The following is a 24,087-nucleotide window of genomic DNA, read 5'->3' on the forward strand; positions in this document are numbered from 1 at the left end:
AATGCATTGATTCTTTATTAATTACTTTATTAAAGATAATGTATCAATTTGTTTTTATCCTGATTTTAGCAGTCTTAATATTACCTGATTTGCTAATCCTGGTACCAGATTTGCTACTTGTTCTTTCCTATTCAAATATGTTTCTGATTCACAGAGCTTCTAAGGGACTAATATTTTTAAGGCCATAAAGCTTTGTGTTTATGTGGTAATTTTGTTTTCTAACAATTTTCAGGTTATTTTATTATATTTCTACAAGTACTCTGTGGGGTAGGAAAGGCCAATATTTAGATGCTAGTTTTCCACATAAGGAAACAGGCAAATAGAGGTTGGGTGACTTGGAAAGTTCACTGGTGTAACAAGTACTAAATCAGGGATGTGACACCAGCTTTTATATTCAGGCAACATGCTAGGCATTTGAAAGGAGGCCCACTTCTAATTTTTTAAAAAAATATTTAATTAAAAAATTATTTTATTTTATTTTTTTGCTTTTTAGGGCCTTGCCTGCAGCATATGGAGGTTCCCAGGCTAGGGGTCCAGTCGGAGCTACAGCTGCCGGCCTACACCACAGCCACAGCAATGCAGCATCTGAGCTACGTCTGAGACTTACACCACAGCTCATAGCAATGCTGGATCCTTAACCCACTGAGTGAAGCCAAGGATCGAACCTGCGTCCTCATGATTACTAGTTGGGTTTGTTGCCGCTGAGCCACAACAGGGATCTCCAATGCCCACGTCTAATGAACTTGGAATGAAGTACGAGGCAAATCTGCTTGCCTAATATGTAACCAATGTTAAATTAATTGAGTTTTGGTGATTGATCAGAAGGAATAAATAAATTTTCCATTAGACGAACCATTAGAAAAGTTATGTAATAGAACCTTATAAATGGATTCACTGGGAGTTCCCTTCGTGGCTCAGTGGTTACCAAACCGCACTGGGATTCATGAGGATGCAGGTTCAATCCCTGGCCTTGCTCAGTGGGTTAAGGATCCAGCACTGCCATGAGTGGTGGTGTAGGTTGCAGACGTGGCTCGGATCCTGTGTTGCTGTGGCTGTGGCTGTGGTGTAGAACAGCAGCTATAGGTCCCATTCGACCCCTAGCTTGGGAACTCCCACATGCTGTGGGTGTGGCCCTAAAAAGCAATAAATAAATAAATAAATAGATTCACCGCTTCATCTTATCCAGAGAAGTTTTTGTTAGAACCATGCCAGGTATTAAGATTTGTGAGCTTCAGGCACAAATTTACAAAGTCCTGCCTTTCTCATCCACTCTGACTAGATTTAAGGCATGGATTAAATGTAAAAGAGAAAATGAATTTATAAGAAGAATTAATGGGAATACAACTAAAGCCTAACTAGCATTTAAATAGTCTGGACTTCTACACTTTCTTATCTACACCATGGCAGAGCATTTATGAACATATTTTTGACAGCCTCTCAGATATGCCTTACGACTGGCCTTATTCTCTGGCCCTGTGGTCCCCATGGACAAGGGTGGGAGAGTGTGCTAAAAGGGGGCCATCGTATTGGAAGTGTTTCAGAAATTTGTTTTTCTCATAGTGTATAACCTTAGGATTTACAAAATGAAAAACAATTTAAAAATTATAAATCATGTCCATTTCACATCTCTAGCATATTAGATTATTACACCGATTTTTAAAAATTACATGTACAGGCAAATGTATTCATTAGAGGATAGTAAAGGAAACATCCAGAATATCTGTGATACAAATGGGAAACTGGTTCTAGGGCACTGCTGGAGATCAGGGTTCTCAAAGTGTGGTCTGTGATTCAGCAGTAACAGCATCACCCAGGAACTCGAGGGAAACAAATTCTTCTGACTCAAGACTTACTGAGTAAGAAACTCTGGGGCTGTGGCCCAGAAATTTGTGTTTCCTTAGGGTTTCCAGGAGATTCTGATCCTCAAGTTTGAGAACTGCTGCTTCGACTAATGGCACCTGTGGTCATATTATTGTTAAAGGAACATAGAGGTTACATTTTCTGAAATATGGTCTTCTGATTTTTACACCCATGTGTGCTAATGATTTCTTGAAATCTTTTGATTTTTTAAGGCCGCACCCTCCACATATGGAGGTTCCCAGGCTAGGGGTTGAATTAGGGCTGTAGCTGCTGGCCTACACCACAGCCACAGCAATGCAGGATTCTAGCTATGTCTGTGACCTACACCGATGCTCATAGCAATGCCAGATCCCTAACCCACTGAGCAAGGACAGGGATCGAACCCACATCCTCACGGATACTAGTTGGATTTGTTTCTGCTGCAAACTTCCAAAATCTTTGATCTTGAAAGTGAAGTCATCCTCTGGTTAAACACCCCAGTGAAGCCGGTGCGGCTGGACCCGAGGGCCGCCAGAATGGTGCTTACTGTCACCTCACACCCCTTCAGTGCTCACGCTTGAAAAATCTGTCTCAGCGCAGGACTTGTGTGTGCTAAGCTGTTTTTACTTTACCTGCTGAGATATTTTTATGTTTGTAGGTTACGACAAAGAGTAGGGATAGCACTATCGCTTATAAAATTTTTTACAAATTCACCCAACATTTAGGGGGGATCCTGAGAAACTTAGGAAATTATAGTTATTTCTGCCCAAACTTGGCAAAGAAACGTGCTGGGTTAAAATGAAGATTACTGAAGAGTAAAGAGATCTGGGGTAAGAGGCATGGGGGACAGGGGACAGGGAAGAGAGAAAGGGAGGGACAGGGACATGTTCAGAAATAAAATCAATCAGGGAGAGATGCACAAAGGGGTCTCCTGTTTGGGGGCACACATACACACACTCACTGTGAAACAGTAGCACTGTTGGTTAACCATCCCTCAGAACACCTGTACTTTAGGTCTTCATGGATGACAGAAATTTGCAACAGACAAGTAAATGAAGGACCTGAGTTTGATATTTAAATGAAGCACTCAGACTTTTCTGGAAAAGTATAGAAATATTCTGTATTGTCTGAAACTTTTTTTTACTAATTAAATGTGTAATCTTTATTGTTTTCAGAAAGTGATTAAAAACTGTGTCTTTTAAATAACATACAATTAGATAATGTGACCAAGACTAAAGGTCAGAATATTTCCTTATGTTTTGAGTGAATATAAGCTAGTGTATTGATTTTAAACACTTGATGTTAAAATTTGAAAAAGCAAAATGACTTTGAGAAATCTTTTCTTCTTTAAAAGGTTACATTTGTACAAAAACTAAAAAAAGTATTGTGACACAGCAATCGCATTATCTTTAAAATAGTGGAAGAAAATCAGAATTGTCTTATATATGCTTATATATGCCTATGAAGAGTTACAATAAATATATTTCTGTCTAAAACAATGGATAGCACTGTACCACTTAAACAGGACATCCCTAAATGAAGGTTCTTCTAAAAGCCATGAACAGAGACATGAAGACAATCTCTTTACTTTTTAAAACTTCCAATGCGTATATTTTCTGGAAAAAATACTGTAAGACTTGAATAATTTCCTGGATGAAATGTATCAATTATGAAAAGTTATTAACCCTTGCAGTTTTCCCTTGTTAGACGGCACTGATGCAGCAAATGCCTCTTGTTAAAGGCACAGACAATAAGGTGAGGCATGACTGCCACCATGTGGGCAGTAAGGTGATAGAGATTTCAAAGTCAAACTTTAACTTAGTAAGAATTACCATATTCTTTATTCTGAAGCGCAATGGAAACAATGATAAGAACGTTTGGTCTCCTTTGAGGTACATTATTCTATACCCATTAATATGATGTTCATTTTGGGAACAAGTAGCTGGAATTAATACCAACAATATTAACCAGTAAAGTGCCATTTATGGAAATTATCTACAGCCCTGCTATTCCAAGTATGTTCCATAGACCAGGAGCATCGCATCAGGCTCCACCTCAGATGCTCGGAATCCAAATCTGCATTTTGACAAGATGCTGAGGATTCTGGTACACACTCAAGACCAAGATACCTTCAATCTGCCAGCACCTGCTGTCTGGACCCTCAGCCTTTACTGTACTCCCCACCCGATGCAGGGGCAGGTGACTTTTACCAAAAAGTCTAGATAGTTAAGAAAACTACAGTTTGTTTTACTTGAATTACATGATTAACTTGACTTTTTTTGCAGATTAGAAATCTACTGTATTATTTACTTATGTTAAACTACTGGATTAATTCCACAATTCAGAGGAAAAAAAATTAAAACAAATTTTCGAGAACAAAGGGCTTATTTAGTTTCAGGAGAGATTAGAGTATTTTATTTTGCCCAATCAGAGCCCTTCAGCATAAAGAGACATTCATATACATATATATGAACATTTTCCAGAAACATTAATTTATAATACATTTTTTTTAAAATACCAGCTTAACGGTATTTATTTACAAAAATATTTCATTACCTAATTTTAAACCTTTGCTGTGATGACAGTCTGTAAAGTACAGGAATGCAAAATAACTATAAATTTTAACACGTTTGTGTTTGCGATAGTGCTTTTTTGTTTGTTTTAAAGGAAACAGTACAGAGATGGGTTTTTAAATCATATTTAAAACGCATATTCCAGCAATCACCTTTGAGATAGTTACTGGATGGAGCAAGATCTGGAAAAAAAAAAAAAAAAAAGTGCAGCAACTGAAAACTACCTGCATGTACAGTTTAAGTTGTATACAAGCTCAAGCTCTATACCAAGCATGCTTGCCCCTGAAGTGGACAGTGTTAGAAAACTTAATCTTGCTCTTTTAAATATTGTTTTTGGTGTTGCATTTACAATGAACCAACAGTATAACTAGAAAGCAAAATGTTTTTCTGGTGCTAAATACCATGTTAAGCAGAGGTCACACCTAAAGGATCACAGTACCATTTATTTACAAAAAAAAAAAAAAAATTAAAAATTTAAAACATGATTTACCCTCTTTACATTGCTTTCTGTTGATATGCTAAATATGTTTTCAACTCCTTACATTGTCTTCAGTTGAAGCAAAATTTAAACAACACATTGCAAAAGTCTTAAAAAAAAAATAGGATTCCATGGCCATTAGCCTATATCCATTTTAAATGCCTGAGCCAAACAATCTATAATAAATTAATACTGATTTATTTACAACTCATACACTATAAAATTTTAAACTATGAGCCTCATTGTGAAATACTGGCAAAACTGACATTCATGATTTTTCTGATGTAAATAAAAAGAAATTACATGTAGCCCTGGACTACTGTTCTCAATTTGTAAATGATTTGTGCCTAATAATTTAAGACTGTGGTAGTAACTGAAGAAAGCAATGTTACAACCCTGATAACTGGGAAGTTATTAAAACCATGTAATTCAGCTGAGAAACATAAGCTAAAGTTTTACCTTTAATTTTTGTGGTTGCTGTTGTTGTTACAACTATTTTCTGTCCACAGAACCTTTAGAACTTCTGCGGTAGTAGTAAGATCATTAATATTCATAGGAAAAAGAATTCCCATAGCACTTTACAAGAAATTGATCAGAGTGATGAAAAGTATAATTAACAAAAGCTGTAAACAGTACTTCACATTCATTTTCAAATGAAAAAAAAAAATTATGGGCATAGACTTCAATTCAAGAGAGCAAACACCCTAGAAGGGAAAAGAAAAAAGGAGGACACTTAAGATAGAGAAGTGCTCTTTTTCAAAGTAAATACAGATTAAAAAGCCTAGGAATATTGATCAAGTATCAAACTGATAAGGAACAAATTCTATAAACTACAAAATAAAAACCTTCGTTGACAAAAATACATAAACTCGGTTTTCATTTTTGGAAATTTATTTTTAAAAAAGGTAGAAGAAAATACCTGGAAAACTATTTTAAATATATATATATGTATATATTTAAAAACAATAGGTAAGGTAGGCATCCAACAGCAAAGCTGCAGCTAATGAGAAAGATCTTGCAATTATTGGTGTGGGAATTTTCCTCAAAATAAAATTAATATTTGAAAAATGCTTAATAGAGGGTTTCTTTTTAAGCCATAGTAATGATAACTTTCCTGTCATGTGTGAAGACTTTCGAGTGATGTATGATTGTTTAAAATTAACTGTATCTCGATATGAGATACCATATTTCTTATTATAAGCGTAAAACATAACTTTTGTATGGATAATATACATACTTTTTAAGTACTTTGACTTAAAACTTAACAAGTTCACCATTTTTAAAATTAAAGAGTACATTTATAAAAATTCCATTTTAAAACTAAAAGTATATTCTTTAGCAGTATGTATAAATATAACATGTTATTGTATGATCTTAAAACAAATCTGAAAGTGTTGCAATAATTTAAGACCTAGAACACTGAAACGAACAGCAAATGATTTTACTAATTTTTTAATCCTTGAAAACTATATAAAACCCTACTGAAGGTTTTAAAACTATGACCAGTTTGTTTAAGGTGCAGCTAGCAGCATATTCATGATTTTGGTAAGTTTTATACATATATGTCACTTGATTTGAATGGAGAAATGTGGATCAAATGATAATAAAAAGTTTTCATTACCTAAAAAAGTGCAGAAAAAATTCAAGTTTAAAGTTCAGTGCTCTTTATTCTGCAAAAACAAATAAACAAAACCCCAAAAGTTAAAATGTAAAATAAATCTTTGCCACAAAAAATTTTCCTTTGGATATAGCTCTTCTAATGTCACATGAGAAAATGCCTTAAGCAAAAACATATATGGAATATGGAACTCAGGGTAAAACTTTGAACTCCATGGAGTCTTTTACATGTTTTTCCTGTCCTCAGCTGTCTTCTCACCAGCCCCTATAACCTAAAAGTATGTAACACTTTCAGACTTGTTTAAAACACATATCTACATGAAATAACTTCAGAAAAACCTACAATTAAGTTCTAAGCAAAAGAAAGGCTTCTTTCTTTAAAGTACTGTACTTAATTAAATTGTAATATACTACACATAACATAGACAATTAGCAGCATTTTTCACATCCATAAAAATCAAAATTAAGAAGTTAGTTAATAACTCAGTTATAACTATAACCATTTTTAGAAACACTTTATACAACTGAAATGCAAACCAAGGGAATTAAGATGATGCAAAACTTCAAACAGATGTAATATTACAGAAGTTGTTAGACTATAAGATTTCAAATAAACTTCTAAGCAAATACATAAGGATTTTTAGCTTGAAGTGTGAAATGAACCAGATACGTGGTTACATAGTGGGAAACTACTTCCTATTGACAAAACGCTAATCAATGAATACTTCAATGATTTTTAGAGCCAAGGACAAATGGAACAAAGAATAATGTTTTGAGGATATGGAGAAAGCACACAAAAACCTTTCATTTTTCTAATATTTTCTATTTTAATTTTTTTTTGGTTTTTCCTGAAATCTTGGCTTGCTGGTGACTATAACTTTTTGCGTTAGAAAAAAAATAGAGATGTTACCTCTCAAATTACGGTAAATTCCCTGGGTTAGTTATTACTGCAGACTGTCTCTTACCTACAGACTGAGTCAACTATAACTCCAAGAAGCTTATTTCCTATTTTCAAAAATACTTCAAGCTTTCTAATCCTACGTTTCTACTTTGCTATGCATAATCTGTAGATTAATTTAAAAATGAAATAAAATAGCTTGAAATATTGATTTAAGGTTTTTCTTATAAAATCCATCTCAGGTAAATGTATCTACTTCTCTATTTGAAAATAATTACAAGATTGGTTCATTTTATATACAACGGGAAAAATGACAGTTGATAGAAAATTAAGTTGATACACAATGAACACAAAATAACACAGCAACTTAAATAACTGGAGCTAATATGCTCTTACACATGAATGGGGAATCAACCAGTATATATTACTTAGTGCTTCTCAACTTCAGATCCGTAACTACTGATTTTATTGATGATATTCACAAAACTGTACTTTTAAAAAATGGCCTCATACTTCCGTGACACATCATGGAACAATGGATTTATTAGATAATGTATGATACAAATTAAGCAATCTGTAAACTGCTAAATGTTCATCATATAGCTAACATGAACCAAACAGAAATGTTATTCATAGGTACTTTCTACAAATTCAAAAACTTTTGAAAATGACTCTTTTAAAATATTTCTTTTGGCTTCATCAATATCACATATAGTTAATCCCTCCCTAATGACATTTAAATTTTAATGTAAACTTTCATATCCCATAGTGCACATTATAAAATGTAAACATAAGAACTTTGTTAATGAAGAGTAAAGAGGAAAAATGCATAACAGACTGTGAAATTAAGGTGTTCTACATATACCTTTAATGATCGTATGGGATAGAGAAACAACCATTGTGTTTGCTATCTCTTTGTGCTCTGGTTACCTCTTAAGGACAAAACTGTTTTAAACAATTTTTTGTAGAAGAAAATATTTAAATTTTGTTAAGTATAATGCTTCTATATTATTCTTCCTTTGTTGCTTTATCAGTAATAATCTCAGATGAGCCTGCAGAGTTGGGCTTATAAACCATGTCTACCAAATCTCCCCTTTTCTGTCTGCATGCTATTCTAGGAACCAATTATTTATTGCCCACTGATGGTCTCATTTGCTTTAAACCCCGATATAGAAATAATTTAGTTGCCAAAGTGTACATATCTTCCTATCCTTTTGGCTTTTTAAAGCCTTGAAAGGAATATACAGATTTATAGTATATTTCTACAGAAAATATTTTGTAGGTCATCAGACTAGACTCTTACATAGATAATTGTTGACAATGGATGCTTATGATTTATTTCCATGCGACAGCATGTGCACTAAGATTTAATCGGCTCATCACCTGAGTTTACCGGAACTGTTAGCAAATAAAGGGCATTTTAAAAAGGGAGCTGAGCATTTTTCAAAATAATGAAACATTTTTTAAGCAATTTTAATTAAATGATGCAAAGGTACATTGGGTTAAACATTTTATAAAAATTCAAGCAAAATTAAAAACTTAGCCAATTTCAACATTTCTATAAATTTAACCAGTAACTCTTTTGGTCAAACCAACCTTCAGCTGAATTAATGAGAACAAGGACAAGGGACATTGAAGTATTCTCCTCACCACAATGGAGGTTCTTCTTACTTTCCACACTGCATAGCCACTACATGGAAACTCCCAGAATGATGAGCAGTTCAGTCATGCTCTACACTTTTCTTTTCAATGAAAAGTGATGTATCGCCTTGTTTTGCTTTTGACAAAATATGGACTAAACACAAGTATACAATAACAAGAATCCAAGAGTAACACATACACAAGTCAACTATGTGTATGTTTTTATTATTTAAAGCCCACCATTCAGCTTATCTGTCTAAAGATATGGTAACAAACAGTTTGTTTCTTTTTCACTAATGATACTGATGACCAGTCAGTTGAAGGGAGGGAAGAAGTCCAAGACAGCAGTTTTGGATTCAGTCAATGACACAAATATAACTATTTCAGCTTCAGGACTTCTGACTTAGTGCCTCTCCCTCAAAGAGGTCAAACACTGATGGCAGATACAACAGCACAGGATCTTTTGGCGTATCAAAGTTTAACACAGGAATGATCCAGGAAGAGTCCCTGCCTTGTCTCCTCAACATCCCTCTGTTTTTCTACTTGAAACAAGTGATCATCTTTGCTCCCAGAATGTCAAGTCATGGCTGGCTTCCACCATATACTCCACCTGGAGTGCATGTGAACAGCCCTCAGCAAAGCCACACGACCGAGGTAAAACAGTGCATGGTTGTGCTAGGAAAGAAGAGTATCCAGTGATGAACATCCCCTTAAGGTTAACTTTCCTAAAGTGAAATCAAGAAACTAAAAAAGGAAAATTCCTTTTCCTTCTGGCTGAAGCTGAACCTGGTTGGATTTCTGGTTGTCAGAACTGGTACCACTTCTTATCTTTGTATTTCAACATCATCTAAAGGGGAGAAAACACGAAAAACATGTTTTAAAAATGCCAGAATAACATTGATAACTACTTTTATAATTTTCCCAAACATTCTATCATTCTGAAATCCTCTCTAGTTTCTATTTGTAGTATTTATATTGAAAGCAAGAAGTAAGAAATGTTCTATTTCAAGGAAAAAAGACCCTAATACGAAGTACTAGCTTTGAAGATCCTTTCATTTCTTGAAGACATACGTAAATCTTCTTCTTCTTCTTCTTTTTTCTTTTTTTTGGTAGTACCCATGGCATATGGAAGTTCCCAGCCTCATGTGTGACCTACACCACAGCTATAGCAACACCAGATCCTTAACCCACTGCGCTGGGTGGGGGATTGAACTGGCAACAGCAGAGAGATGAGCCGGATCACTAACCCACTGTGCCACAACTTAGCTCAGTGCATTCTCTGGTGACCTAAGCTAATAACTTAAAAAATTAGATAACTTTCAGTTCTCTAAAGAGAACTAAAAACAATCCTTAAAGAACCTGGGGAATGAAAGGCTGAAATTACTACTGCTGCCACCTACAATTTACTGGGCACTTACTGAGCCAGGCACTGAGTGACACACTTTCCCTAGATGATTTCACCGGGTCCTCACAACTCTAGGGGTTAAGCATTACTATTCTCCCTATTTTATAGATGAAGAAGCCAAGGCTTAACCAAGGTAACACAATGGTAAAAGTGGGATCTGAATCGTAGCAGTCTAATTCAAGAACCCATGATCTTAACCACCCACTTCAATGGACTGTCTTTCTTAGACCCTCAAATACGTATGGCTCGGTAACAACATTTAGTACAAGGGAAAAGCTATCAACTCTAGATTGAGCTCTCTGCTAAATATTTAGACAACAGATATATTCTGAAACTGACATAAGTGTTATTTATATACCTTTGAGATCACAGTGAGGTACATGGTTACGCCAGCAAAATTCTTGACCTAGACAGAAGGCACTGCCTATACTTGAGGTGTGTCAGCCTAGTACAAGGAGTCGCAAAGGGTCTCCAAAGCTCTGTGAAAGTCTGGACAAACCTCTCCTACAGCAAGGTGCCTCTTTCATGCATTCTAGATGTCAATTTTATTGAGCAAGGAAGAGATGACTTTTAACTGAAAAGTTAAAGAAGATCTATTACTGATAGAGTCGTACTCCAATACAAAATAACCTTAATAGGGTTTCTTCAGATCATAAATTCAAAATGTCCTTGAGGGCTAGGCCAGAAGCTAAATATGTGAGGTACTCAAGTATAAAGCAGCAAGGAGTGGCAGACCTGTGTGTCAAAATGAAGAATGGGTATTCCCCCAAGAGCCTTTAAATTGAGTTTTTCAAGGGTACTATACTGGCTAACAGCATATTTGTGAGAGGGTTAGAGATCCCCTACTTCAAAATATCTGCTTTTAAACTCCACCACAACTTCCTAGTTCATCAAGATGAATTCGCTGCAAAAATGCACCTCATTACTCCTCTGTATGAACTGGTCTACAGACAGATTTAGTATTGCTTCATCGAATAAAAATATTTGCAAAATTCAGCTATTTCGATCTACTTAAAGAATCAAGGCAAATTATTTCCTTCTCGAAGAGAAGGTGATAGTAGAATCTGAGATGTTTAGGAAAATCAGCATTGTAATTGCATTCCTTAAGAAACTGTTCGAAAGCCACTGACTTTATTTACAAAATGCCTAAAGGTGAGCAGGTTCCTTCGAAATTTATAAACTTTAGTAAGAGACCAAAGGCTATGGGGACACATTCTTGTAATGGTTCCCTCTGGTGGCAAAAATAAGGAATTTGCAACTGTACAGAAGATGCATGAAAATTCACGTGTAGAAATACAACTGCTATAAAAATACAGTAATTTTCACACTAGGTTTTTGGCTTAAATATTTGCTGGATAGACGTACCTCGTGAGCATGTTTGGAAAATGAATCTGCACTGGATAACATAGCTGCGGTTCTTTCTTCCAGGTCACCAAGTTTCTGCCCTCTTTCATCTAGTGCCAACCTGGCCCGTGCCAATTCACCAACAACTCCAGATGCCGCTCCTTTCACACCTTCAATGCCACCAGGGCCAGGGATATGCTGGGCAAGACTCCTTGAAGCCTTTCCTGAGGATGATTCTCCAACTGAACAATGAGATAAATGGAAGAGCAACCCAGAAAATGAAAACTTTAAAGTCCTACTACCCGAGAGCATTAACACACAACCAACAATGGAAATATTTACATACATTTTACTTTATAATGAATGCTTTTTTATTCTTTGCTTTCTATGGTGGCACATGCAGAATATGGAAGTTCCCATGCTAGGAGTCAAATTGGAGCTGCTGCTGCTGGCCTACACCACAGTCAGGGCAATGCCAGATCTGAGATGTGTCTGTGACCTACACCACAGCTCACGGCAACACTGAGCAAGGTCAGGGATTGAACCTGCATCCTCAGGGATACTAGTCGGGTTCATTAACCACTGAGCCACAACAGGAACTCCCCCTCAATGCATTTTTTATATGATTAGATACTTTTTCAAATGTACGTAACATAACATATGTTAACAAATATTCTATTCTATACTAGTTTATATAATAGATCTTGAGTAAAAAGTGACTGGTAATTATTTGTTGAAAGGAGTAATGGGTACACTGATAGCAATTTACGTTAACAGTAAAAAAACTACTCATGTGTCCAAAAATTTAAAGATAAATTAAATCAAAGATATTTAAATTCAAAGACATGTATTTAAATTTAAATACACATATTTGTTTTAGCTTATTTTAACCACACTTTCTGTTACTTAAAAATATTATGCTTAGGCTTAGAAGAAAAATGTGGAACTTATTAAGTATTTCTTTTCAGTCTCCAAAAGTCATAGATAACCACATCTCTTTCTTTCTTTCTTTCTTTCCATTTATCTTGTCATTTACCAAAGAGATCAGATTTTTCTTTCAAAATATTTCAGGAATTCATTGCTTCCCTTCCCTTTGTAATCTAGACCCTGATGACCAACACCTAGATCACTGCAAAAGTCTTAAATTCTATTACAGACTGATGTCAGATTCTTCTTCCTTCAGTGTACATTTCTTTCTTTAGAAATATAATTCACATACCATGAAAGTTATCCCAGAACAATTCAATAATTGTCAGTTTATTCAGAAGGTTGTGCAACTAATATCATTAATTCTCAAACATTTTCATTACTCAAAAACAAAACAAACCCCCAAACCAAAAAAACAACCCAAGTCGCATGACTATTCGCAGTCACTTTTCATTTCCCCCTCTTCTCAGTTCCTGGCTCCATAAATTTCCCTATTTTGAATATTTCATACAAGTGGATTCATACACTGTGTTGCCTTTTGTGTCTGGCTTCTTTCACTTAATGTCCAGATTCAACTGTAATGCAGCATGGATCACTACTTCATCCTTCTTAATAACGGAATGATGTTCCACTGTCACTTATGACAGTAGATGGAGATGGATACATGACATTTTGTTTATTCGTCAGCTGATGGACATCTGAGCTGTTTCCACTTTTTGGCTATTATGAACAACGCTGCTATGAACAGTGGTACAAGTTTTTGTGCGAACATGTATTTTTCAATTGTCTTGGGGGTATGCCTAGGAATGGAATTGTTGGGTCACATAACTTTAACTTGAGGAACTGCCAGAGCTTTCCAAATAGGTTACATTATTTTATATTTCCACCAGCACTGTATAGGGTTTTGATTTCTCCATATTCTTGTGAAGATTTATTACTGTCTTTTGACTACAACCACCCTAGTAAGTGTGAAGTGGTATTTCATTGTGGTTTTGATTTGTATTTCTTTAATGACAAATGATGTTGAGCATCTTTTTATGTGTTTATTGTCCGTTTGTATATTTTCTTCTGAGAAAAGACTATTCAAATCCTTCGTCCATTTAAAAATTGGTCTATTTGGTTTTTTTTTTTTTTTTGTCTTTTTGTCTTTTTGTTGTTGTTGTTGCTATTTCTTGGGCCGCTCCCGCGGCATATGGAGGTTCCCAGGCTAGGGGTCTAATCGGAGCTGTAGACACCGGCCTACGCCAGAGCCACAGCAACGCGGGATCCGAGCCACGTCTGCAACCTACACCACAGCTCACGGCAAAGCCGGATCGTTAACCCACTGAGCAAGGACAGGGACCGAATTTGCAACCTCATGGTTCCTAGTCGGATTTGTTAACCACTGCACCACGACGGGAACTATTTGGTTTTTTTATTGTTGAGTTGTAAGAATTCTTTTTATATTTTGGATATTAGACTCTTATCAGATTATGATTTTTGATTTTTAATTTTTTTTGTCTTTTTTTTTTTTTCTAAGGCCATACCCGCGGCACACGGAGGTTTCCCAGGCTAGGGGTCTAATTGGAGCTGTAGCTGCCAGCCTGTGCTAGAGCCACAGCAGTGCTGGATCAAAGCCGCGTCTGCAACCTACACCACAGCTCATGGCAACGTTGGATCCTTAACCCACTGAACAAGGCCAGGGATCAAACCCGCAACCTCATGGATACCAGTCGGATTCCTTAACCACTGAGCCATGACGGAAACTCCTGATTTTTAATTTTAACGAAATTTAATTTACCCATTTTTTTTTTCTTTGGTTGCTTGTAATTTAGGGGTGCATATGAGAAACCATTGTCTAATGTCACAAAGATTTATAATTATATTTTCTTCTAAGAGCTCTTACACTAAGGTCTTTGATCCACTCTGAGTTAATTTTTGTGTATGGTGTGAGATCAGGGTCTAACTCCATTCTTTTGCATGTGGCTACCCGGGTGTCCCAATACCATCTGTTGAAAAGACCTTCTTTTCACCATTGAATTTTCTTGGCATCCTTGTAGAAAATCAATTGACCATACAGATATGGGCTTATTTCAGGACTCTCAAGTCTAGTCCATTGGCCTATGTGTCTATCCTGTAGCCAGCACTACACTATCTTGATAATTACATCTTTGTAGCAACTTTGGAAATCAAAAATGTGGTGTGAGTCCTGCATTGTTCTTCTTTTCAAAAAATTTTGTTTTTGTGTGGCTATTCTGGATCCTTTCCATTTCTATATGAATCTTAGGAACAGCTTGTTTCTTTCTACAAAAAACCAGCTTGGACTTTGACATGGATTGTGTTGAATGGAGAGATCTACCTGGGGAGTGTTGCCATCTTAGAAGTATTATATGTTTCAATCCAAGACCAAATCAATCAATTTATTTGTTTTAATTTCTTTAAATGGAGTTCTAAGTTTTTAGTATGTGTTTTACACTTCTTTTGTTAAATTATCCCTAAGTCTTTCATCTTTTTGATGCTATTATAAATGAAACTATTTTCTTAATTTAATTTTTGGTTTGTTCATTGATAGTGTATAGAAATGAAATTGATTCTTTACATACATATATATTTTTTGGTGTGGTTTCCTTAAGATTTTCCAAATGCAAGGTTACATCACCTGAGAACAGAGATAGTTTTACTTCTTCCATTCCAAACTGCATGCCTTTATTTCCTTTTCTTGCCTAATTGCCCTGGTTACGATCTTTAGTACAATGCTCAGTAGTGAGACCCTTAGAATTTCCATATAAATTTTAGCTTTAATGTTTATTCTGACATTGTTAACATAGTTGTACCAGATGATTCATTTTGTTCCTGCTTTTCTTTTAAATTTTCAATCTTTCTGTGCTCTTATGTTTTATGTGTCTTCTGTAAGCAATATACTTTTCCTTTTTTAAAAAGTTAGTCTTGATAATCTTTTAAATCGAACATTTATTCTTATATTTACTATGGTTATTTATATTTACATAAATCTACCATCCTTCAGGTGCTTTCTATTTATCCCACCTGTTTTGTGTTCTTTTTTCCCTCCTTTTGGAAGGACTGTCATTTTCCTGCTATTCATCTGGAAGTTATGTACTACTTTTCTAGGTTACAGGTCACCCCAGAAATGACAACATGCGTCCTTTCTATATGCATACTTTTTTTTACAAATCTAAAAAAATGCAGGGATCTCATAAAACCTTAAATCCATTTACCCGTTCTAACTCCCTTGATTTTACGCAATATTTTGGCTCATACTGTTTATTTATGTATGTATACGTATATAAGACCCTGTTTTACAGTTTATAAGGATCATGATAATTATGCTTATATTTATTACTTTCTTTCCACGGTTTCCTATATTTCTGACATTTCAGCAAGATGATTTTCCCTCTATTTGAAGTACATCTTTTAGAATTCCCTTTAATGGGTAGTGAGGCTTATTTTATTTGTTCACTTGTCCAAAACTCTCATTCTTGATAAATATTTTAAGTACAGAATTCTAGATGAAGTGCTACCTTCTGTCAATATTTAGAAGGTATCCCACTACACTGGCTGTTGAGAACTCAGTCCATGGCTTGTTAAAAGGTAACTATCATTTTCCTCTAACCTCTTTAAACGTTTCTTTCGTTGTTTTTTGACACCCATTATTTTCATGTGACCTACCTATCTGTGGATTAAAAAAAAAAAATCCTTCTTGGAATTCCTTAAGCTTCTTGAATGTTTGAGCTGGCATAAATTTCCAGCCATATTTCCTTTCTTTCTTTTTTTATTTTTGGATCACCCTGGGGCATATGGAAGTTCCCCAGCCAGGGATCAAATCTGAGCTGCAGCTGTGACCTACACTGCAGCTGCAGCAATGCTGGATCCTTAACCCACTGCACCAGGCCAGTGATCAAACCCACATCGTCACAGAGACAATGCCAGATCATTAACCTGCCAAGCCACAGAGGGAACTCCCCAGCCATATTTCTTTATATATTGATTCTTCTTCACATTCTTGCCTATTTCCTTCTTCAAAAGATCTAAACATATGTTAGAGCTTCTCACAGTAACTTCTATTTCTTTTATCATCTCCTCTGTATTTTACTTTTTTGTTTCTCTGTGACACATTCTGAATGTTTCATTTTGACCTAACTTTAAGTAATTCTTTCTTCAGTTGTATCTAATTTGTGTGTGGTCCAAGTCATTCACTAAGCTTTTAATTTCAGTTTTTGAATCTTTTAGTTCTAGCATTTCATTTTAGTCTTTTACACATTTATTGTTATGGATTACATAGTTTTCAGTTACCTGATAAAATGTTCTGGTATGGTACTTATCCTATTAAACATAATATGCATAATTATTTTATAGTGTTTTAGGACTCCAATATTTGAAGTACTGCAACTCTGCCTCTGCTTTTTCTGTTTTACTGACCATAGTGTTGACTCCTAGTATCCTTGTTATCTGACTACATATTTGAAAAATTATTTTTAGAAATAATTTGAGGACTTGGACTATGTTCTCTTTCTTGCTAGAACAGTTTCATTTGAATCTGCCAGGTACTGAGGACTTCACTGGTCTGCAAAAATCTTTTTTGTTTTGGTTTGTCTTTTCAGGCCTACACCCGTGGCACATGGAGGTTCCCAGGCTCGAGGTCTAATTGGAGCTACAGCTGCCAGCCTACACCAGAGCCACAGCAACTTGGGATCCGAGCTGCCTCTGCGATCTACCCCACAGTTCAGGGCAATGCCAGATCCTTAACCCACTGAGCAAGGCCAGGGATGGAACCCACAGCCTCATGGTTCCTAGTCGGATTTGTTTCCACTGTGCCACGACGGAAACTCCTGCAAAAATCTTCAAGTTAAAAGTTTTCTATGCCACTCAGATTATCTCAAGATGAGCTTAAAGTGTGTGTGTCTCTGTGTGTGTTGATTTACTTCTAGTTCACTTTACTCTTAAGCTGCAGCCCTTTGGGGACCCTGCAAAGAGGAGGAGTTATTTATCAGGGTTCTCATCCTTGCCAATTCTAGGAGCCTACCTTGCTAGGCCTGTAACCATTTAGAATCTCAGCCTGCTGCTTCAGATCTGCAAAGTACTCTAAAGTAAAAGTGGCCTCGGATTGCCAGGTTCTCTACTTTTCCCCATGAGTACTGCCTTTACAACACTGTTTGCTCTTTGATGTTTTTGAGAATTAAAAATATATATATATTTTGAATTTTTTATATCTGTGAATTATCCTTGGTGAGAATATTATTCTAAATTATTCGTCCCCCATAACTTGGAGGACAGTCTTCATTTTTTTAATGAATTAAAAACGGACCAATCATTACCCCTTTTTATATGAAATTACACGATACTCTTATTTACTGGTATTTAATCCTATAGTTTTTCTAGTCAACCAAACATAGGAGGAAAATTCTAAAATGATCTAGCAAAAAAGAGCATGAAAGGAAATAAAAATTCAAAGACAGCTAATCCTATTTGAAAGAAAAGTCAAATATTCCTTGATTCATTTGTTCATTCAAGGACCAATTTCCAATTTGTGACAATTCTGTGGAAGGTAGTAGATGAACCAGATTTTGTATTTAAATAAACTTCTAAGTGCAATGAAAGTAGTTCTGGATGTTTAAAATTTTTTTCAAAGTTAAGGTCAATTAAAGTCAATCATAGAATTAAAATAATAATGAAGATCATATTTAATGAAAAGGCAGACTCTCTAAATTATTCATTTAAAGTTGTGAATGATCCTTTTTAACCACTTGAAGCTATTCTGCTTTTGTTCCCTGGGTAAAATATGCCCCTGATTTGGGTTACAACAGCAGAAAATAATTTTACGTATTTTGCTAAAACATGGATATGTTAATTGTTTTGACAGAGAGGGAAAAGGTGAATGTAATTTATACATGTAAGAAGAATTTATATGGCTTGAATGTTTGTGTCTTATAGATATATTATCCAAATTAAATAAATCAACTTACATAGTTCTTCTCTATCAAGAGATTGTGCACCACCTCCAAACAAGCCTTTAAAGAATCCCCTGTTTGGTGCTTCAGGTGTCTCTACAGGAGTGAAGAGTTCACCCAACATTTCCTTTAAAATCAAAACAAATTGTAGTTGTTAAAGTTTCAGGGAAACTAAACTACAATTCATAAAACCATCACTATAAACTCTTTAACTCAAACTTAAATAACATTACCTGGTGAGATTCAGTCACTTAATGAATACATTTCAGACCTAGTACATTCTGAATTGGTCAAACAGTAAGTTGTTAAGATTAACTTGACTAAGAATAACTTGCTGCTTGGTACTTTGGCTAGATTACTATCTTCACATTTCAAACAAAGATGATACTCCTGCTTAAACTGTAAGCAGATTCCAATCTTTAGGACAATATATTCACAGAACTCTTTATCATCAAGAATTGGTAACTGGATTATTACCTAGATCTTCCTACATCAGAAAGAAAATCTATTAGCAAGTTGAAAAGTCTAGGGTAATGATGATACACAGCTTTGGAATTATCACCTTAGCTTAGAGTCAGAAAATTAGCAATTTAGAAAGACACACAGACTTCTTTTCATCATAAACATAAGCTAGGAAAAGAATTACGCCAACACAAATTTGGAATTTCGAAAATCAGGCAGGGAGATGTAAAGGCTTCTTTCTACATTGTCAGATGTTTCTGAATCTTTTGTCAATATTCTTCAGAGCACAGAAATGGTAAAAATAAGTCAGGAGACAAGAAAAATTGCTGACATTTTACTGACTTTGTAGATAAGACATAAAGAGGGAAAGAGGAATATCTATAAAAGAAGGATGGTAGCAATATTATTTACAAGGCAGCTTTAGGAAGCTTCAGAAGTAAAATAAAAGCATAGTGAGGCTTTGGGATTGCATTTCTGCCCATTAAAGAGAAGTAGCTATGATACAAAGGACAAATGCATGATTGGTTCCACATAGTTCTGCTGTATTCTGATATTACATTATTATAGTTGGAGCTAAAGTATGTATTTTGTGAGTGTCTTCCTTAGGTCTAGGCTAAAAGTTAATAAAGGATGTCCAAAGATTTCACTTTTAGATATATCCATTTTAATGATGTCTTTCCAACCAGATTATAAGTGAGAGGAGATGATATTAAAACCATACAACAGAGTTTCATGTATAATGTTGAAGTGGATTGAAAGCTTTACATTTTAATTTTCTTTCCTCTGGATTTCTATAAAATGGAGTTAAGACTACAGTGAAAAACTTCCTGAAATCAATAAATTGAACTTATTAAAACCTACCATATACTACACTAATATCTATTATTTAATTCAAATTTATATTAGCCTACATAGCAAAGGTGATTTTAGGCATATTTTCAATCATTTTTATATTGTACTTCACACATTCTAATTTAAACTGTGGCTATTAAATCAATACAACAAAAACAGAAAACAGCTACCATCTGAGTGTCTTTTATGCTAAATCTAAAGAATATGACATATAAAGAGTGATAACATAAAAATACGCTTTTAAAAATTTACCTCACCTTATTATTTTTTAACTTAATTAAAAAAATTTATTTTTGGGAGTTCCCATTGTGGCACAGTGAAACGAATCTGACTAAGAGCCATGAGGTTGTGGGTTCGATCCCTGGCCTTGCTCAGCGGGTTAAGGATCTGGCGTTGCTGTGCACTGTGGTGTAGGTCACAGACGCGGCTGGGATCCCATGTTGCTGTGGCTGTGGTGTAGGCCGGCAGCTGTAGCTCTGACTAGACCCCTCGTCTGGGAACCTCCATATGCTACGAGTGTGGCCCTAAAAAAAAAAAAAAAAAAGTTATATTTTTGGCTGTGCCTGTGGCATAAAGAAATTCCTAGGCCAGAGACTGAACCTGAGTCATTGCAGTGACCTGAGCCACTGCAGCAACAATACCAGATCTGTAACTGTTAGGCCACCAGGAACTCCAAAAATTTACCTCACTTTAGAATTATGGTTTACAGCTCTTAATTTATTTGGTATAAACCAATTAATTCAGTGTAAGCAATTAAGTCAATAACTATCCTAAACACCTCAAGATTGTAACTTATAAACAATACTCCAAGTACTCCCTGTAAAAACTTGATTAACGTTGAACTGTTTATGTTCTCTTTAATGTATTACATAGCAATACTGAAATTCATTGCTATGGTTATCCTGGAAGATATTTACTTAGACTCAATAGTCTTAAATTTTCTTAATCAAAATTATTAAGTCAGCGATTATTTGATGTATTAAAAAAGAGCTTGGTTACTTTAAGTAATGTTACAATGAATATTGGTGTTTTTGTTTTCTTCAGATATATACCCAGGAGTGGATTGGCTCTGGATCATAAGTTAGTTCCATTTTTCGTTTTTTGAGGAACCTCCATACTGTTTTCCACAGTGGCTGCACCAGTTTGCTTTCCCACCAGCAGTGTACTAGGGGTTTCCTTTCCTCCACATCCTCACCAACATTCATTATTTGTAGTCTTTTGGATGATAGCCTCTCTGACAGTAGCCAATATATGGAAACAACCTAAGTGTCCCATCAACAGGTGAATGGATAAAGATGTGGTATATGTGTGTGGGGGGATGTATACAATATATGTGTGTACACACACGCACACACACACCCCCCTATACATACACACACAATGCAATATGACTCAGGCATAAAAAATAATTAAATTTTGCCAGTTGCAACAAGTATGAACCTTGAGGATATTATGCTTAGTCAAATGAGTCAGACAGAGAAAGACATACTGTATTTGTCACTTACGTGTGGAATCTAAAAAATAAACTAATGAATACAACAAAACAGAAACAGACTACAGATACAGAGAATAAATTCACATTTCCCAGTGGGGCGAGGGAAAGGAGGAGGAACAATATCGGGGTAAGAGATTAAAAGGTACAGATTACTAAATTTACAATAAATAAGCCATCAGGACATACTGTAGAGCAAGGGAGTATAGTCCATATTTTATAACTTCAAATGGAGTATAATCTGTAAAAATACCGAATCACTGTTTGTATACCTTAAACTAATATATCATAAATTAATATATTGTAAATCAACTATACAACTTAAGAAAAAATATAGTTTAAATATATATTTTCAACTTAAGAAAATATATACTGAAACTATACTTAGACTTAAGAAAAAAGCTGAAGTTACAAGAATCTATTTTACAACACAGGGAATATAGCTGATATTTTATAATGACTATAAATGGAGTATATATAACCTTTAAAAATTGTGAAGCACTACATTGTACACATGTAACTGTAACATATATACTGTACATCAAGTAGACTTCAGTTTAAAAAAATTAGTTGCCCAGGTATGTGTGGGTTCATTTCTAGATTCTCTACTCTGTTCCACTGATTTCTTTATCTAATTTGATGTCAAGATCATATCCTTTTGGTCCCTGTAACCTTATAATTATTCTAAAAATCAGGTAGTGTCACCCTTCAACTTTATTATTTTTCTGTGTTTTTCTGCTATTCTGCCTACTTTCATACATTTCCAATTTATATGTCTTGAATCTAAGACCAACTTTGGGAGAATCAATAACTTAATATTGAGTTATCTGACACAGGAATATATTCTACTTTACTCAGGTTTTAAAAAGTTGTTCCAATTAATCTGTGGAATTTAGTGTAGAAGTCTTTCATATTTTTTGTCAGATTTATCCCAAAGTATTTCATATATTTTGTTGCTATTGCAAATAGTGTTAAAAATTTTCAAAATTTTCATTGCTAATAAAGAAAAATTTCCCCCATGTTGATTTCATATCCTGCATCCTTGTCTTTGTCATATCTTTCATCCTTTGTCACTTATTAGTTCTAGTAGTTTTTACGGGGAGATTTCATTAGATTTCCTATATAGATGACCATCTCATTTGTCAATAAGAACAGGTTTATTTTTTCCTTTCCAATCAAGCTAACTTCTCTTTTTCCAGCCTGAATGCACTGGCTAGAACCTTATTTATATACAACATTGAACAGAAGTGCTGAGAGTGAACATCCTTTTCTAGCTCCCAATTTTAAAGAAAAAGAATTCAGTATCTCATTACTAAGTATTATGTTAACTGCAGATTTTTCCTACATGCCCTTTAAGATCCCATTTATTCCTTGTTTGATATTTTAAAAGCAGGAATGGATGCTGCATTACATCAACTGCTTCCTATTTTTTTTTCTAGTTTACTCATATGGCAAATTACATTTACTGATTTTAAGTCAACTCTACATTCCTGGGATAAACCCCACTTGGTCATGAGTTACAATGACCAGAATTATCCTTCTGATTTATTGTTGGATTCAACCGACTAAAATTTTGTTTAGAATTTTTATATCTATATTTGTTAAGCATATTTGGTCTACATGCAATTTTCTTTAATGTCTTCATCTGGTTTTGGTACCACATTCTATGAACCTACCATTATCAAGTTGGGAAGCATTTCTCCACTTAATTTTTTGAAGAGTTCTGTGTAGAATTGGAACTACTTCTTCCTGAAATGTTGACAGAATTCACCAATGAAGCCACCCAGGCCTGCCATTTTCTTTGTTCAGTGTTTCTAACTTCATCTGTAGTTCCCTTAATAGACACAGTGCTGTTCAGGTTGTCTACTTTCTCTTGAGTGTGCTTTGGTAGTATGTATCTCACAAGGAATCTGCATTTCATCTGCTTTTTAACTTACTGTCATGAAGTTTTTTTATAGTATTTCCATATCATTCATTTTAACACACAAAATCTACAGTAGTCGTTTCTCTCCTTGATATGGGTAATTTCTAACTTCTCTCTTCATAAACAGTCTGGCTTGAGACCAATTTTATTGTTTTTAGAGAGCAAGCTTTGAGCTTCATTGATGTTTTTCTGTTTTTTTCCTGTTTTCTATCTCACTGATTTCCACTTAGATATTATTGTTTTCTTTCTTCTGCTCACTCTGGGTTTAACTTGCTCTTCTTTCTCAGTTTCCTAAGGTGGAAGCTGAAGTCACTGAGTTGATGAGAACTCCTTTTCTATACAGGTGTTTTAGTGCTATAAATTTGCCAAGAATAAACACCCAGTTTTTTTTTTTTTCTATTGCTACGGTTTCCAGTTACCTAATCTTTTCTTCTGTAATGTCTAATCTGTTGTTAATTCCACCCAGTATATTTTTCATCTCAAACACTGTAGATTTTCATCTCTAGAAGTTCAATTTTGGTCCTTCATATCTTCTGTGTTTCCACTTCTCTTTTTAAACATATGGAATACAGTTAAAATTGCTTTAATGTCCTTCTGTGTTAATTCTAATGTCTCTCAGTTCTGGTTTGGATTCATTGACTGACTTCTATTCTTCTCATTATGGGTCATGCTTTCCTGTCTCTGTGCATG

At 34.9% G+C, this 24,087-nt stretch overlaps 1 protein-coding gene across 3 annotated transcripts in view; it reads right to left on the bottom strand.

Moving 5' to 3' along the window:
* STXBP5 (syntaxin binding protein 5) overlaps positions 4,232-24,087 on the bottom strand; it is a 168,925-nt gene continuing 149,069 nt past the window's right edge. For all 3 annotated transcript variants that reach the window (XM_003480238.4, XM_003480237.4, XM_021072127.1), the window contains 3 exons: positions 18,683-18,794; positions 11,817-12,037; positions 4,232-9,893 (listed from right to left, as the gene is read on the bottom strand). In XM_003480238.4, coding sequence (XP_003480286.1) covers positions 9,852-9,893; positions 11,817-12,037; positions 18,683-18,794 — 375 coding nt within the window. In that variant the 3' untranslated portion in view covers positions 4,232-9,851. The remainder of the gene's footprint in view (positions 9,894-11,816; positions 12,038-18,682; positions 18,795-24,087) is intronic.

Source organism: Sus scrofa, chromosome 1, assembly GCF_000003025.6.
Source record: "Sus scrofa isolate TJ Tabasco breed Duroc chromosome 1, Sscrofa11.1, whole genome shotgun sequence".
Taxonomy (NCBI): Eukaryota; Metazoa; Chordata; class Mammalia; order Artiodactyla; family Suidae; genus Sus; species Sus scrofa.